Below are 15,043 nucleotides of genomic sequence, written 5' to 3' on the forward strand. Positions count from 1 at the left end.
TCTGTTCTTCTGGATCTACCTCTGGATCTACCTGCGTTGCACCAATGAAATTTCCCCATGTGGGACAATAAAGGAATATCTTATCTTATCTTATTATTATGTTGCTAATTAACCGCTTATTACTAATTAAGGAGCAACTCTTTTTATGGGAACTTTGCATTTTCTGATAGTCCTGACTACCATGGATCTAAATCTAGTGGATTTATCTTGCACAAACTCAAAAACTAAGAGCTGAACAGTTTTTGCCCCAGTAAGAGGACAGTAGCTGCTGGGATGAAACTGTCTATATCTTTTGGTCCTGCATTTTAGCACGACCAGTCTTGGCCCCGATGGCAGGTCCTGAAACAGCGTTCAGGGCGCGGCTCCGGTCCTGCATGACACTGGAGCTTAGTCTCTGCAGTCGGCTGGAGTAAATAGACTCCGAGCTTTGTTGTGGCCAATCGATCAGCTTCAGCCCATTTCACAATCTGACAAACGTGCATTTTTGTTCTTCACAGACACGTTTCCAAACCGAGATGACGCGCAGAAGTCTGAGATGGACTCAAGGGAAGCAGCATAAAACAAAGACATAAGACCCTTCTGCACACGGCCTTATAGTGGGTCACCAGCTCCAGTCTGACCATTGACTGTGACCGCTTCATAAGTGAGTGTTTTTTCCATATATTTAGCTTTGTTCACATTAAAGCAGCGAAGACTCCTTCAGCTTATGTAAGGATGAACCTGTCATAATGGCTCCAACACACTGGGAAACAGGATGAACAACTAAGGTGACAGGACACGCCCTTGTGGTGAGCCAGTAGAACTACAGCCCGGGTCAGACCAGTCCATTGACCCTAACTTGGTGTTTATTGATAGTGGGGGGGTCAAAAGTTAAACATTTTCTCGATCAAACATTAACGATGGACAGAGGGCGGTGAAGTTGTGCCACATTTTAAAATCAAACCCAAAGATCAACAGTGTTTCCCAAAGTCTTTAAGAACAAGATCCTGAAGCTAATTAACAGAAACATTCAACTCTTCTGCACAACGACCATGTGTCATGAGTCATGTGACCATGTGTCATGTGACCATGTGTCATGAGTCATGTGACCATGTGTCATAAGTCATGTGACCATGTGCTCCATGTGACAACCAACCCCATATAGGTGACAGTTGATAGAAAGGAAACAGCATAGTAACTGAAAGTATAATTACGTTGAATGGTTGTACATGTGTGTGTACATGTGTGTGTACATGTGTGTACATGTGTTTGTACATGTGTGTACATGTGTTTGTACATGTGTGTGTACATGTGTGTGTACATGTGTGTACATGTGTTTGTACATGTGTGTACATGTGTTTGTACATGTGTGTGTACATGTGTGTGTACATGTGTGTAAATGTGTTTGTACATGTGTGTGTACATGTGTGTGTACATGGTTGTACATGGTTGTACATGTGTGTGTACATGTGTGTGTACATGGTTGTACATGTGTGTGTACATGTGTTTGTACATGTGTTTGTACATGTGTGTGTACATGTGTGTACATGTGTGTGTACATGTGTGTGTACATGGTTGTACATGTGTTTGTACATGTGTGTGTACATGGTTGTACATGTGTGTGTACATGTGTGTGTACATGGTTGTACATGTGTTTGTACATGTGTGTGTACATGTGTGTGTACATGTGTGTGTACATGTGTGTGTACATGGTTGTACATGTGTTTGTACATGGTTGTACATGGTCGTACATGTGGTTGTACATGTGTGTGTACATGTGTGTGTACATGGTTGTACATGTGTTTGTACATGTGTGTGTACATGGTTGTACATGTGTGTGTACATGTGTGTGTACATGGTCGTACATGTGTTTGTACATGTGTGTGTACATGTGTGTGTACATGTGTGTGTACATGTGTGTGTACATGGTTGTACATGTGTGTGTACATGGTTGTACATGTGTTTGTACATGTGTGTGTACATGGTTGTACATGTGTTTGTACATGTGTGTGTACATGTGTGTACATGTGTGTGTACATGGTTGTACATGTGTGTGTACATGTGTGTGTACATGGTTGTACATGTGTGTGTACATGTGTGTGTACATGTGTGTACATGTGTGTGTACATGGTTGTACATGTGTGTGTACATGTGTGTGTACATGGTTGTACATGTGTGTGTACATGTGGGTGTACATGGTTGTACATGTGTGTGTACATGTGTGTACATGTGTGTGTACATGTGTTTGTACATGTGTGAACATGTGTGTGTACATGTGCGTGGACGTGTGTGTGTACACGTATGTGGACACGTATGTGGACATGTGTGTGTACACGTATGTGGACATATGTGGACACGTGTATGGACGTATGTGTGTACATGTGCGTGGACATGTGTGTGTGTGTGTGTGTACACGTATGTGGACACGTGTGTGGACATGTGTGTGTACACGTATGTGGACATATATGTGGACATGTGTGTGGAGATTTTGGACAAATATTGCAATCACAACACTTCTTCTTCATGGTTCTTTTATTTTCCATATTTGAACAGCTATAGTAACAGTTATTTCGGTTGGAGGCACTGTGTTTGTATTTTAAAATTGGCTTTATAGCTAACGTGAACAAATATATAAAACTTGGGATTGTACAAAAAACAAATGGGATGTGATAAAGCTCTTATTTTGAAAGACCACTTCCTTTGGCAAGCGCGCCGGTTTGGATACAGGCTTTAATTGTGACGGGTTCAGTCTTCTCCTCCACACAGGATCAGCAGAGTCTTACGGTAGTCTCCGGAAGTGTCGCCCTGGAAACAGAGGACAAAGACATTACAGTTAAGATAAGATAAGATAATCCTTTATTGTCCCACATGGGGAAATTTCATTGGTGCAACGCAGGTAGATACAGAGGTAGATACAGAAGAACAGATCACTTATAGGAAGTCTGAAAAACACTTTCAGTAGAAGATCTCCTATAAATAAATAAAAACTCCCATAGACAAATAAATAAATACCATTGCATGTGATCCCGACAGTAATTGCACATGAATATGTGTCACGACAGCACATAGATTGCACATGAATTTCACAGTAATTGCACATATGACAGAATTGCACATCAGTATTAGGTTAGGTCAGTATTGCGACGGGATAACGTGACGATCTCCGGGTAAGACGACTGTTCTCCGCAGTTTCATGAGTTCCTCCTTTGTGGAAACGCGGTACGGCGCCGGCCGGGGGGCGGGGCCGGAGCCGGGGGGCGGGGCCGGAGCCGGGGGACTCAGAGCCAAAACACATCGCAACGACACGACGAAAACACTCAATCCAGCCGAATAAAGTCAAAACAAGTTAATTTAAAGCGATTCCAGTGCGTGTCCCGATCGTTCGTGAAGTTCCTCTTTCATATAAACGTGTATATAAACGTGTACCGACGACACGCCGTACTTTAGCGCGGCCGGAGGGCGCGGGGGGGGGGGGGGGGGGGCTGGTGGGCTCGCTCGGAGCTAGCTCACGTCACAACAACACAACGAACGCAACGAAAAACGCTCAAATCCAGCCGAAAAAAGTCAAAAACAGTTGAATTAAAAAAACTATTCCAGCGCGTGTCCCTATCGTATAGTTAGCGGTACTAAACACATTTAACATGAATATAGTTAGCGGTACTAAACACATTTAACATGAATCTGGTCTTTTAAAGTACTGTAATTTAAAGTACTGCACTTTTAAAGTACTGTTAAAATAGAAAGGAAACAGCGTAGTAATTAAAAGTGTCAACCAAACTGAACTGACTGAGGATGTAGTACCACCACCTGCCTAAAGGGGGTGGTGTTTTAGCGCGTTTAAACATTGATACATAATCTTAAGTTCGGAGCAGTGACCAGGAGCTGTAATTGGATACAAAGACACATTCATTAAAGGAGACGTATCGTGTTTTTCTTTCCAGCTACTTCGAGCGACATTTTGTTCATTGTAAACCTGAATATTGCTCTAAAACGACTTTAGGAACAGGTTCATTGACTTCCTGTTCAAAACTGCAGAACTGATAAGCCCCGCCTCTTTATAGTGACATATTTCACTGTAAGAAGCAGCAGATTGTCATTTGCATGTTTTGATTTTTGAAAAGTGGCCACTTGACCATTGTAACGGTAAAGACCATTTGTCCCCTTTTTATGGTTTTTGTTTTCTTCCTGGTTCTCTGTCGCCGACCAATCAGACGGCACATACAAGCAGGAAGTGGGAATTTCCTTAACAATTGTCCACAGGAAGTCACCAGCCAAACACAGAAACGTATAGAATATATGAGACAAAGACAAACAACAGCTTAAGTGTGGACAACTGGACCAGACAGCACCCGTGTGGACAGGGACAGACAGCACCCGTGTGGACAGGGACCAGACAGCACCCGTGTGGACAGGGACCAGACAGCACCCGTGTGGACAGGGACCAGACAGCACCCGTGTGGACAGGGACCAGACAGCACCCGTGTGGACAGGGACCAGACAGCACCCGTGTGGACAGGGACCAGACAGCACCCGTGTGGACAGGGTGAGGGCGTAATGTGTGACGCACGTTGTATTAAAGGGGCACTATGTAACCTTTCTGGTGGAGGGTCCATCACCTGCTTGTCTGGAGTAGGTGACCAGATAAAAGCAGATGGTGGAGCAAAGTCCAGTGTTGCATTTTCAAATATTTTGTTCAAAAAGTGCATCACAAAAAAGTTTGATTAAAAAAAAAGAAGAAAAAAAGCCAGTTTCAAAATGGACCATAAACATTTCTACAAAGCCACAAATGTATTAAACAATTACAAATTATATTTTTAATCATTATTATTTTGAGGACCCTTGACAGAATACGAGTGTGGAAGAGGACGAGTGTGGAAGAGGACGAGTGTGGAAGAGGACGAGTGTGGAAGAGGACGAGACGAGTGTGGAAGAGGACGAGTGTGGAAGAGGACGAGTGAGGAAGAGGACGAGTGAGGAAGAGGACGAGTGAGGAAGAGGACGAGTGAGGAAGAGGACGAGACGAGTGTGGAAGAGGACGAGTGAGGAAGAGGACGAGTGTGGAAGAGGACGAGTGAGGAAAAGGACGAGTGTGGAAGAGGACGAGTGAGGAAGAGGACGAGTGTGGAAGAGGACGAGTGAGGAAGAGGACGAGTGTGGAAGAGGACGAGTGAGGAAGAGGACGAGTGAGGAAGAGGACGAGTGTGGAAGAGGACGAGTGAGGAAGAGGACGAGTGAGGAAGAGGACGAGTGTGGAAGAGGACGAGTGAGGAAGAGGACGAGTGTGGAAGAGGACGAGTGAGGAAGAGGACGAGTGAGGAAGAGGACGAGTGAGGAAGAGGACGAGTGTGGAAGAGGACGAGTGTAGAAGAGGACGAGTGAGGAAGAGGACGAGTGTGGAAGAGGACGGATGAAAACATTGTTAACTCGGACGAGGATGAGTCTGATCTACAGGAGGTGGAGCGAGGACAACCTGGAGTTCAACGTCCAGAAGACAGTGGAGATGACCCCCAGCCCCCCTCACCACCACAGACCCCCCCATCTCCACTGTAGACTCCTCCCACTTCCTCTGCACCACCATCACCAGGACCTCAAGTGGGAGGAGCCACCATCACCAGGAGGAGCCACCATCACCAGGAGGAGCCACCATCACCAGGACCTCAAGTGGGAGGAGCCACCATCACCTGGACCTCAAGTGGGAGGAGCCCACCATCACCAGGACCTCAAGTGGGAGGAGCCACCATCACCAGGACCTCAAGTGGGAGGAGCCACCATCACCAGGACCTCAAGTGGGAGGAGCCACCATCACCAGGACTTCAAGTGGGAGGAGCCACCATCACCAGGACCTCAAGTGGGAGGAGCCACCATCACCTGGACCTCAAGTGGGAGGAGCCACCATCACCAGGACCTCAAGTGGGAGGAGCCACCATCACCAGGACCTCAAGTGGGAGGAGCCACCATCACCAGGACTTCAAGTGGGAGGAGCCACCATCACCAGGACCTCAAGTGGGAGGAGCCACCATCACCTGGACCTCAAGTGGGAGGAGCCACCATCACCAGGACCTCAAGTGGGAGGAGCCACCATCACCAGGACCTAAAGTGGGAGGAGCCACCATCAGCTCCTCATCATGAAGCTCCAGCAGAGGATGAACTTCCTGCAGCAGCTGAGGAAAGACAAACTGATGATGGAGCAGTTCTACACGGCCATCATTGAGTCCTCACCTCCTTCATCACCTCCTCCATCACCTCCTCCATCACCTCCTCCATCACCTCCTCCATCACCTCCTCCATCACCGTGTGGTACGCTGGAGCCACAGCCAGGGACAAACAGAGACTACAGCGCCCTCTGTTGAGAAGGTGATCGGCTGCAGACTTCCATCTCTGCAGGAGGCCACTCCCCTCTGGCAGGAGGCCACTCCCCTCAGGCAGGAGGCCACTCCCCTCAGGCAGGAGGTCACTCCTCCTGCAGGCCACTCCCCTCAGGCAGGAGGCCACTCCCCTCAGGCAGGAGGCCACTCCCCTCAGGCAGGAGGCTACGGTCCATCAGGACCAGAACCTCCTGCTATAAGAACAGTTTCTCTCTCTCTGCTGTTGGACTCATGAACACTTCTTAAACACTGTCACTTTAACCATCATTTAATCACTTTCTGCACTTTCTGTAAATTCAACTGTACATTTGTGTACATAGTGAGCCTATTTTTATCCTATAGCAGATTTAAATCGTTTTTCTTTTTGACTTATATAGGTTGTTTTATCATTGTTCACTGTTTTGTGAATTCTGTTCATTGACAATGGCAATAAAACAAATCTGATTCTGATTCAATGGATTTTACATTTTTATTGCCAAGAAATACAAAATCTTTAAATTGTGGCAAACTAAGGGCCCCAAATAAGCTTAAACATTATGTACAGCCCCCAGTGCTTTAAGTGGACAAACGACTATTATAACATTAGTAAAAATGTGTGGGTGTAATCCCTCATTCGTCCAGGCGTGTTCCATAGTAGAAAAAGCTTCAGTTGTAGTCATCTGGACTCAGTTTGAAAAAATAGACGTTTCTATTCTCCAAACAGAAATGGAGGGCTAAGGTTTAATCTTCCTGTTATTTATAATGGGTTACTGAACCCCTGGAAAGGTAGAGGACATTCAGATGCTAATCAGGTACTCAGGGTGGTTGAGCCAGGGTCTCACAAAGACAAAGAGGATTCTAACAGCCCATTAAGATTCTGAATAGGCTCGGTAGATACAAGGGGGAGTTTCTGTTGAAACAAACAACTCTTTCTACTTCAGGAAGGCTCCGCCCAATGGGCGGGTCTTACCACAGAACAGTATTAATATCGGAGTTCTCGACCTAAATTCTTTTATTGACAATGACTCTTGGATGAGAGTCGAAACGTCTAATTTTTCAAACTGAGTCCAGATGACTACAACTGAAGCTTTTTCTACTATTAGTAAAAATGATGCGCTTTACAAATGTAATTTACAGTTTAGATGAATAATCTGCCTTCGTGTCTGAACACGTGATCTCATTCTGAGATCAAACCTCTGCACATGCGCTTCACAATGATGAGACGATCAGCACCTCAGGACAAACACACGTTTACAGTTCAAACTCAGAGGAGGAGGAGCTACAGCTTCAGTCACATGTCAGAGGGTTGGACATGAGCTTGTGTCACAGAAATACAAGCTCCTCCCCCTAAACATAAATCCTCACCGTGAGCAACAACAACACAGTTTATACTTTAGGAGACATATTAATATTATTATTACTCTTACTTTAGCTCAGCTTGAACTGATGAATACATCTCAATGTCCAATCAAACGCAAGCACAAAGTAACCAATGACAGCATGAGTGAAGCAGGACTTGAGACACAGGATCCAATCAGAGACACAGGATCCAATCAGAGACACAGGAATATGTCACTGACAGTCAGAGCAGCCAATCAGTGAAGAGGAAAGAAGGCCGTGCTCAGATCACAGAAAGACTGGAAAGTGCAGACGTTAGCTCAATGCAGCGCACGGGTCAGTTACAGCCTGAGGAGAACCTGCTCCGGAGACCGCTCAGGAGAAGCTGCTGACCGCTCAGGAGAAGCTGCTGACCGCTCAGGAGAAGCTGCTGACCGCTCAGGAGAACCTGCTGACCGCTCAGGAGAACCTGCTGACCGCTCAGAGAGGCGGGGTCATTTAGAAGTGAGTACCGGTGCGTCCCGCCCACTTAAAGCACTGCAGCCCCCTCAGAACATAATGGTTTTAGCCACGCCCTGTTGTTAGCGTACACATGTTAGCAAACAGATATGCTAACAGATATGTTAGCATAGAAACAGTTAGCAGGCCAGAGAGAGTTGTTGTTAGTAGAGACTTACGATGAGGCTCTCTACCTGGATGAAGTCGTGCAGAGAGGAGTCGTGCGTGTCCTTAAACTCCTTCCTGATGTTGAACATGTCCACCTCACTGCGGGACACCATGATCCGGATCAGGGCGCGGTCATCTGTGCCCAGGCCCTGCCCACCAAACAAACCACTGTTAGCATTGTTTATACAGTTTATGAAGTTTTTCCATATTCACATGCAGGGGCGACACGGGCAGGGGCGACACGGGCAGGGGCGACACGGGCAGGGGCGACACGGGCAGGGGCGACACGGGCAGGGGCGACACGGGCAGGGGTGACAAGGGCAGGGGTGACAAGGGCAGGGGCGACACGGGCAGGGGCGACACGGGCAGGGGCGACACGGGCAGGGGCGACACGGGCAGGGGCGACACGGGCAGGGGCGACACGGGCAGGGGCGACACGGGCAGGGGCGACACGGGCAGGGGCGACACGGGCAGGGGCGACAAGGGCAGGGGCGACACGGGCAGGGGCGACACGGGCAGGGGCGACACGGGCAGGGGCGACACGGGCAGGGGCGACAAGGGCAGGGGCGACACGACACGGGCAGAGCCCGTCCAGATTTATGTTGTGTAAAAGTCAGTGTGACACTTCAGTCTGACAGATCCAGGATAAGTCCCTGATCTCAGATCAGACCAGGAGATCAGCACTGAAAAACTGTTCCGTATGTTTAAAAATAAAATGTACATAAGAATATGAAATATATGTGAGTATTTGTAATTAGTTACAGTGACATTCACGTGAGGAACTTTGTGAGTCGATGGTATTTGAGGGACTCGTTTTATTTCTCCAAACTTGAACTTGTAACTTGCACTATATTTGGACATATTTTTATATTATATATATATCTTTAAGAACATTTCCTGCTTTGTGGAACCTTCTTTATAAGACACTCTAGAGCAGGCATGTCCAAACTACGGCCCGGGGGCCAAATGCGGCCCGCAGACCAATTTTTGTTGGCCCCCCGACTTCTAAGTTGGTCCAAACAACAAAAGTATGTCATAACAACCTATTATTAATGTCCCAAGTATTATTAAAGGTGTGGAGGCTCATTTTGAAGTATTCACTTTCACATTCAACATTGTGGGGTTGTTTGCTCTGCTCCATCGAAGTCTCAAAATGCAGTCTTGAGTGAAAAAGGTTTGGACACTCCTGCTCTAGAGTATTGAGTATTATAATGTATTCTTTGTACACATCGGGTCAGATTTTACCTTCATGGCTTTGTACAACCGGTCTGCGAAGTAAGACGGCTGGTTCTTCACGCTGCTCACTGAAACAAACGTTCAGATATGAAATAGAAAATAAACCTTAAGCTTCAGGATTAAACCAAGACAAAACAGGACGATGTCTTCGTTACCGATGGCGTAGAAAGCGTTCTTCACGTCTCCGGACATCTCCTTCTTTATGATCTGCTCGATGTCTTTGTTGGTGAATCTCACAAACTCCTGGAAAACTGAAGTCAAACACAAAGCAGACGATGTATTTTAGATGGTTTATTATTGAAATGTGTTTTGTTGCTTTACCTCGGCGGAGATGAGGGAAGCTGCGGGTGCAGAGGATACTCATGAACTTCATCTCCATGTCGTCCGACTCGGCGTTACAGGCCTCAGCCAGTTCCTCAAACACAGAGAGAAGAAGAACATGTCAAAATGTTTAAGTTGTAGTGTTTCATGCACGTTTTCTCAAATGATGATTTTAAAGTCGCAGTACGTGACATTTACAGCGTCACATTTGTCACATGGTACATTCTGAGCGTGACCAGTGAAAAGGCGATTTTCACAACTTTCAGAGCCCAGAGCAGAGTTTATATTTGTTATATTAGCATGCTAACAGCTCACTTCCTGTTGTGTCTAGAATAAATCACTCTATAATTAGATTAGATATACGTTTACAGTAAATCTCATTAGACAGATACGACTATTTATACTATGTACTATGTAATTTATTAACTTGTTTTAGATTAATATTGTAATTTAAAATGTCACAGATATAAAATAATGACCCACAGGTGTGATTATAACTATCATGCTTTACTATTAAGCATTTACACTACATTATGTACAGATTGTATGATATGTTTCGCTCTAATGTGAAGTTTTAAACAGGATGTTGTAAATGTGTGATCAGAACATGGAGCGTTACCTGGGCATCTGACTCTGCTCGCTCCACATCTGCAGGACCCTCTTCTCTCGACCCCTGACACAGGCACAAACATCATGTACAATTCAGTTTTGAAATGTCACCTACGATGAAGGATTTATTAAAAAAACATTTAAATTATGTTCAAAATATAATATATATATCTATATATATATAGATTTATAATTAAATTGAAAACACAAAACAACACAAAACACAATTGAACAATATATTTAATTCAGCTATAAAGGTCTTTCAAATACACCAATTTTTGAAAACATACACATATAAATCTTTTTCAATAACAAAAAACACATTGGAAGAAGAACATGATTATATGTTACTATATACTTAATATTCATGCTATAAATAACTTCTTATATTACATTGATGATATTCTTTAACTGTATATTTTCTCTACCTGGACCAAAGAGGTGAGGATGCGGCAGAAGTGTCCTGACGTCTCAGACTGGACGGCGTCCTCCAAAGACTTCTTATAACCTACGAAACACCATCATATCCACATCAGACTGTGTGTGCATTACACAGCAGGGGGTCTCAAAGTGCGGTAGGCGTCCCACTCAGACCACATGGGACACTTAAAGGACACGTGTTAAACGTACCGTGCAGGTAGGTGTCCCACTCAGACCACATGGGACACTTAAAGGACACGTGTTAAACGTACCGTGCAGGTAGGTGTCCCACTCAGACCACATGGGACACTTAAAGGACACGTGTTAAACGTACCGTGCAGGTAGGTGTCCCACTCAGACCACATGGGACTCTTAAAGGACACATGTTAAACGTACCGTGCAGGTAGGTGTCCCACTCAGGCCACATGGGACTCTTAAAGGACACATGTTAAACGTACCGTGCAGGTAGGTGTCCCACTCAGACCACATGGGACACTTAAAGGACACATGATAAACGTACCGTGCAGGTAGGTGTCCCACTCAGACCACATGGGACACTTAAAGGACACATGTTAAACGTACCGTGCAGGTAGGTGTCCCACTCAGGCCACATGGGACTCTTAAAGGACACATGTTAAACGTACCGTGCAGGTAGGTGTCCCACTCAGACCACATGGGACACTTAAAGGACACGTGTTAAACGTACCGTGCAGGTAGGCGTCCCACTCAGACCACATGGGACATTTAAAGGACACGTGTTAAACGTACCGTGCAGGTAGGTGTCCCACTCAGACCACATGGGACATTTAAAGGACACATGTTAAACGTACCGTGCAGGTAGGTGTCCCACTCAGACCACATGGGACACTTAAAGGACACATGTTAAACGTACCGTGCAGGTAGGCGTCCCACTCAGACCACATGGGACATTTAAAGGACACATGTTAAACGTACCGTGCAGGTAGGTGTCCCACTCAGACCACATGGGACACTTAAAGGACACGTGTTAAACGTACCGTGCAGGTAGGTGTCCCACTCAGACCACATGGGACTCTTAAAGGACACATGTTAAACGTACCGTGCAGGTAGGTGTCCCACTCAGGCCACATGGGACTCTTAAAGGACACGTGTTAAACGTACCGTGCAGGTAGGCGTCCCACTCAGACCACATGGGACATTTAAAGGACACATGTTAAACGTACCGTGCAGGTAGGTGTCCCACTCAGACCACATGGGACATTTAAAGGACACGTGTTAAACGTACCGTGCAGGTAGGTGTCCCACTCAGACCACATGGGACACTTAAAGGACACATGTTAAACGTACCGTGCAGGTAGGCGTCCCACTCAGACCACATGGGACACTTAAAGGACACATGTTAAACGTACCGTGCAGGTAGGTGTCCCACTCAGACCACATGGGACACTTAAAGGACACGTGTTAAACGTACCGTGCAGGTAGGTGTCCCACTCAGACCACATGGGACACTTAAAGGACACGTGTTAAACGTACCGTGCAGGTAGGTGTCCCACTCAGACCACATGGGACACTTAAAGGACACTTGTTAAACGTACCGTGCAGGTAGGTGTCCCACTCAGACCACATGGGACACTTAAAGGACACATGTTAAACGTACCGTGCAGGTAGGTGTCCCACTCAGACCACATGGGACACTTAAAGGACACATGTTAAACGTACCGTGCAGGTAGGTGTCCCACTCAGACCACATGGGACACTTAAAGGACACATGTTAAACGTACCGTGCAGGTAGGTGTCCCACTCAGACCACATGGGACACTTAAAGGACACATGATAAACGTACCTTGCAGGTAGGTGTCCCACTCAGACCACATGGGACACTTAAAGGACACATGTTAAACGTACCGTGCAGGTAGGTGTCCCACTCAGACCACATGGGACACTTAAAGGACACATGATAAACGTACCGTGCAGGTAGGTGTCCCACTCAGACCACATGGGACACTTAAAGGACACATGTTAAACGTACCGTGCAGGTAGGTGTCCCACTCAGATCACATGGGACACTTAAAGGACACATGTTAAACGTACCGTGCAGGTAGGCCTCGTTCATGGCGTGGATTTGCTCGTTGTTTCGAGTGACGAGGATTTCGATCAGAGCGTGTTCGTCTGTCCCTGCGCCCTGGAAGACACAATCACAAATCTCACTACTACTACTCCTACTACTACTACTACTACTACTTGACCCAAAACAAAAGTCATACAAAGTCACCCCAGAGCCTTCTCCAGCTCGTCACAAACACTATCACTGGTCCGAAGCTGAAGTAGATTAGTTTCTTCTTCTTCTCAGATGTTTATCTCGATGCCAATGATTTGACCCTTCTCAAAAACAGTGACATCTTTTCCATGACCCGGGGATTTGTCTTTCCACATGGTTGTTTCAGAAATGAGAAGCCACTTACTGCATCAGTCGGGTTTAAATACTGTGATGCACCTGAAAGATCATCACTTATTGATGGAATAAAGCACAGGTCTTATCATTTGTATCAATATATAACCATGAAAGTATACAACCTCATATCGATCTGTTCTTCTTTATCTACCTCTGTATCTACCTGCGTTGCACCAATGAAATTTCCCCATGTGGGACAATAAAGGAATATCTTATCTTATCTTATCTTATATAACCTCATATCGATATATAACCATGAAAGTATACAACCTCATATCGATATATAACCATGAAAGTATACAACCTCATATCGATATATAACCATGAAAGTATACAACCTCATATCGATATATAACCATGAAAGTATACGTCATATCGATATATAACCATGAAAGTATATAACCTCATATCGATATATAACCATGAAAGTATACAACCTCATATCGATATATAACCATGAAAGTATATAACCTCATATCGATATATAACCATGAAAGTATATAACCTCATATCGATATATAACCATGAAAGTATACAACCTCATATCGATATATAACCATGAAAGTATATAACCTCATATCGATATATAACCATGAAAGTATACAACCTCATATCGATATATAACCATGAAAGTATATAACCTCATATATGTGTATTTGTATTCGTCACTGCAGTAACAATGGCCGGAACGATCCAGAGCAGAAGAGATATGATGCTGTGTTTGGTCTGAGCCGAGATGGAAACGGATCTTTCTGTTTAAACACGTGAGACGTAACATTGCGTGTGCTTAATCTTGTGACGCACACGCCAAGAGTCCAACCATATGTGGAGCGTTTAACATGTAATGTAAACTTTTGAACACCAATCGGCCCGGAGGCCTCAGATCTGACTGAGATCCCTCCTCTCCATGTGAGTTAAACTTCCTCCCTGTGTCCTTCTTGTTGTATGGAATGTTTTAAGTCTAAGTCTGACACTGATGCACCGTCATTGAGTAGGAGGCTCGTACTACTGCTGCTGGAGAGATAACCCCGGACTGTGTGGCCTTCAGGTGCTGGTTCAGGTGTGTAACTGTGGAATGGGAGAAAATGGGTCATGTCATGTGACCGAGAGACTCACTTATTGCCTGGTTACCCTTTACTTGATCATTGTTTACAGGAAACTGCCGTAACAACTGTCACTACTAAAGGCCCTGGTGGGTGGAGACAATGAGGAGACACGGGGACGGGCTCAGGAGCTTTATTGAACCTTACAGGTACACAGATCGCTTTATGATTCTCTGAACGTTCTTGGATCCTGCTCTGATTCCTCCCTGATCTGTCTGATCCATCACTGCCTGGATGGACCGTTTGCAAACTTGCACTGTTCAAGCACATCTCTGAAGCCTTCACTGAATTTGAAATCGCTCTGAGTCTGGGCAAACTCAATGAACTGTTGGAGCTCATGCGAACAGGTCTGCGGAGCCTGCTGCGGCCGAGCCTGGTAGGGCTCCTGGGAAGTGACGTCAGGCCTTGCAGGCTCAGATTGTCCTTCGCTGAAACCTGCGGTCATGGCATGACCAAGGGTGTGGCCCACTGCTGAACCCACGGTCACACCAGCGGCTGTAGTCGCCATCTGGACAAACATACCGGGCTGCCTAGGAGCTGCTGGAGCCCCGGCGGCTGAAGGAGGTGGCTGCATAGGAACAGGGGCATGGGCAGGA

At 45.8% G+C, this 15,043-nt stretch overlaps 1 protein-coding gene and 1 pseudogene across 2 annotated transcripts in view; both read right to left on the bottom strand.

Annotated features, from left to right (window-relative positions):
* Nucleotides 1-2,493: 2,493 nt before the first annotated feature.
* The window catches only part of anxa6 (annexin A6), a 70,128-nt gene continuing 57,578 nt past the window's right edge, over nucleotides 2,494-15,043 (bottom strand). The window contains exons 18-25 of one of the 2 annotated variants that reach the window (XM_072451432.1): nucleotides 12,984-13,074; nucleotides 10,922-11,001; nucleotides 10,504-10,557; nucleotides 9,885-9,978; nucleotides 9,719-9,814; nucleotides 9,573-9,631; nucleotides 8,354-8,476; nucleotides 2,494-2,784 (exon numbers count right to left, since the gene is read on the bottom strand). In XM_072451432.1, coding sequence (XP_072307533.1) covers nucleotides 2,725-2,784; nucleotides 8,354-8,476; nucleotides 9,573-9,631; nucleotides 9,719-9,814; nucleotides 9,885-9,978; nucleotides 10,504-10,557; nucleotides 10,922-11,001; nucleotides 12,984-13,074 — 657 coding nt within the window. In that variant the 3' untranslated portion in view covers nucleotides 2,494-2,724. Of the gene's footprint in view, nucleotides 2,785-8,338; nucleotides 8,477-9,572; nucleotides 9,632-9,718; nucleotides 9,815-9,884; nucleotides 9,979-10,503; nucleotides 10,558-10,921; nucleotides 11,002-12,983; nucleotides 13,075-15,043 lie in introns of both variants that reach the window. The other variant, XM_072451431.1, reaches the window with a different exon arrangement.
* LOC140366214 (coiled-coil-helix-coiled-coil-helix domain-containing protein 2 pseudogene) overlaps nucleotides 14,671-15,043 on the bottom strand; it is a 545-nt pseudogene continuing 172 nt past the window's right edge.

The sequence above is a fragment of the Eucyclogobius newberryi genome, unplaced genomic scaffold (assembly GCF_026437365.1).
Source record: "Eucyclogobius newberryi isolate DKJ021-1_F unplaced genomic scaffold, fEucNew1.0.hap1 SCAF_19, whole genome shotgun sequence".
Taxonomy (NCBI): domain Eukaryota; kingdom Metazoa; phylum Chordata; class Actinopteri; order Gobiiformes; family Gobiidae; genus Eucyclogobius; species Eucyclogobius newberryi.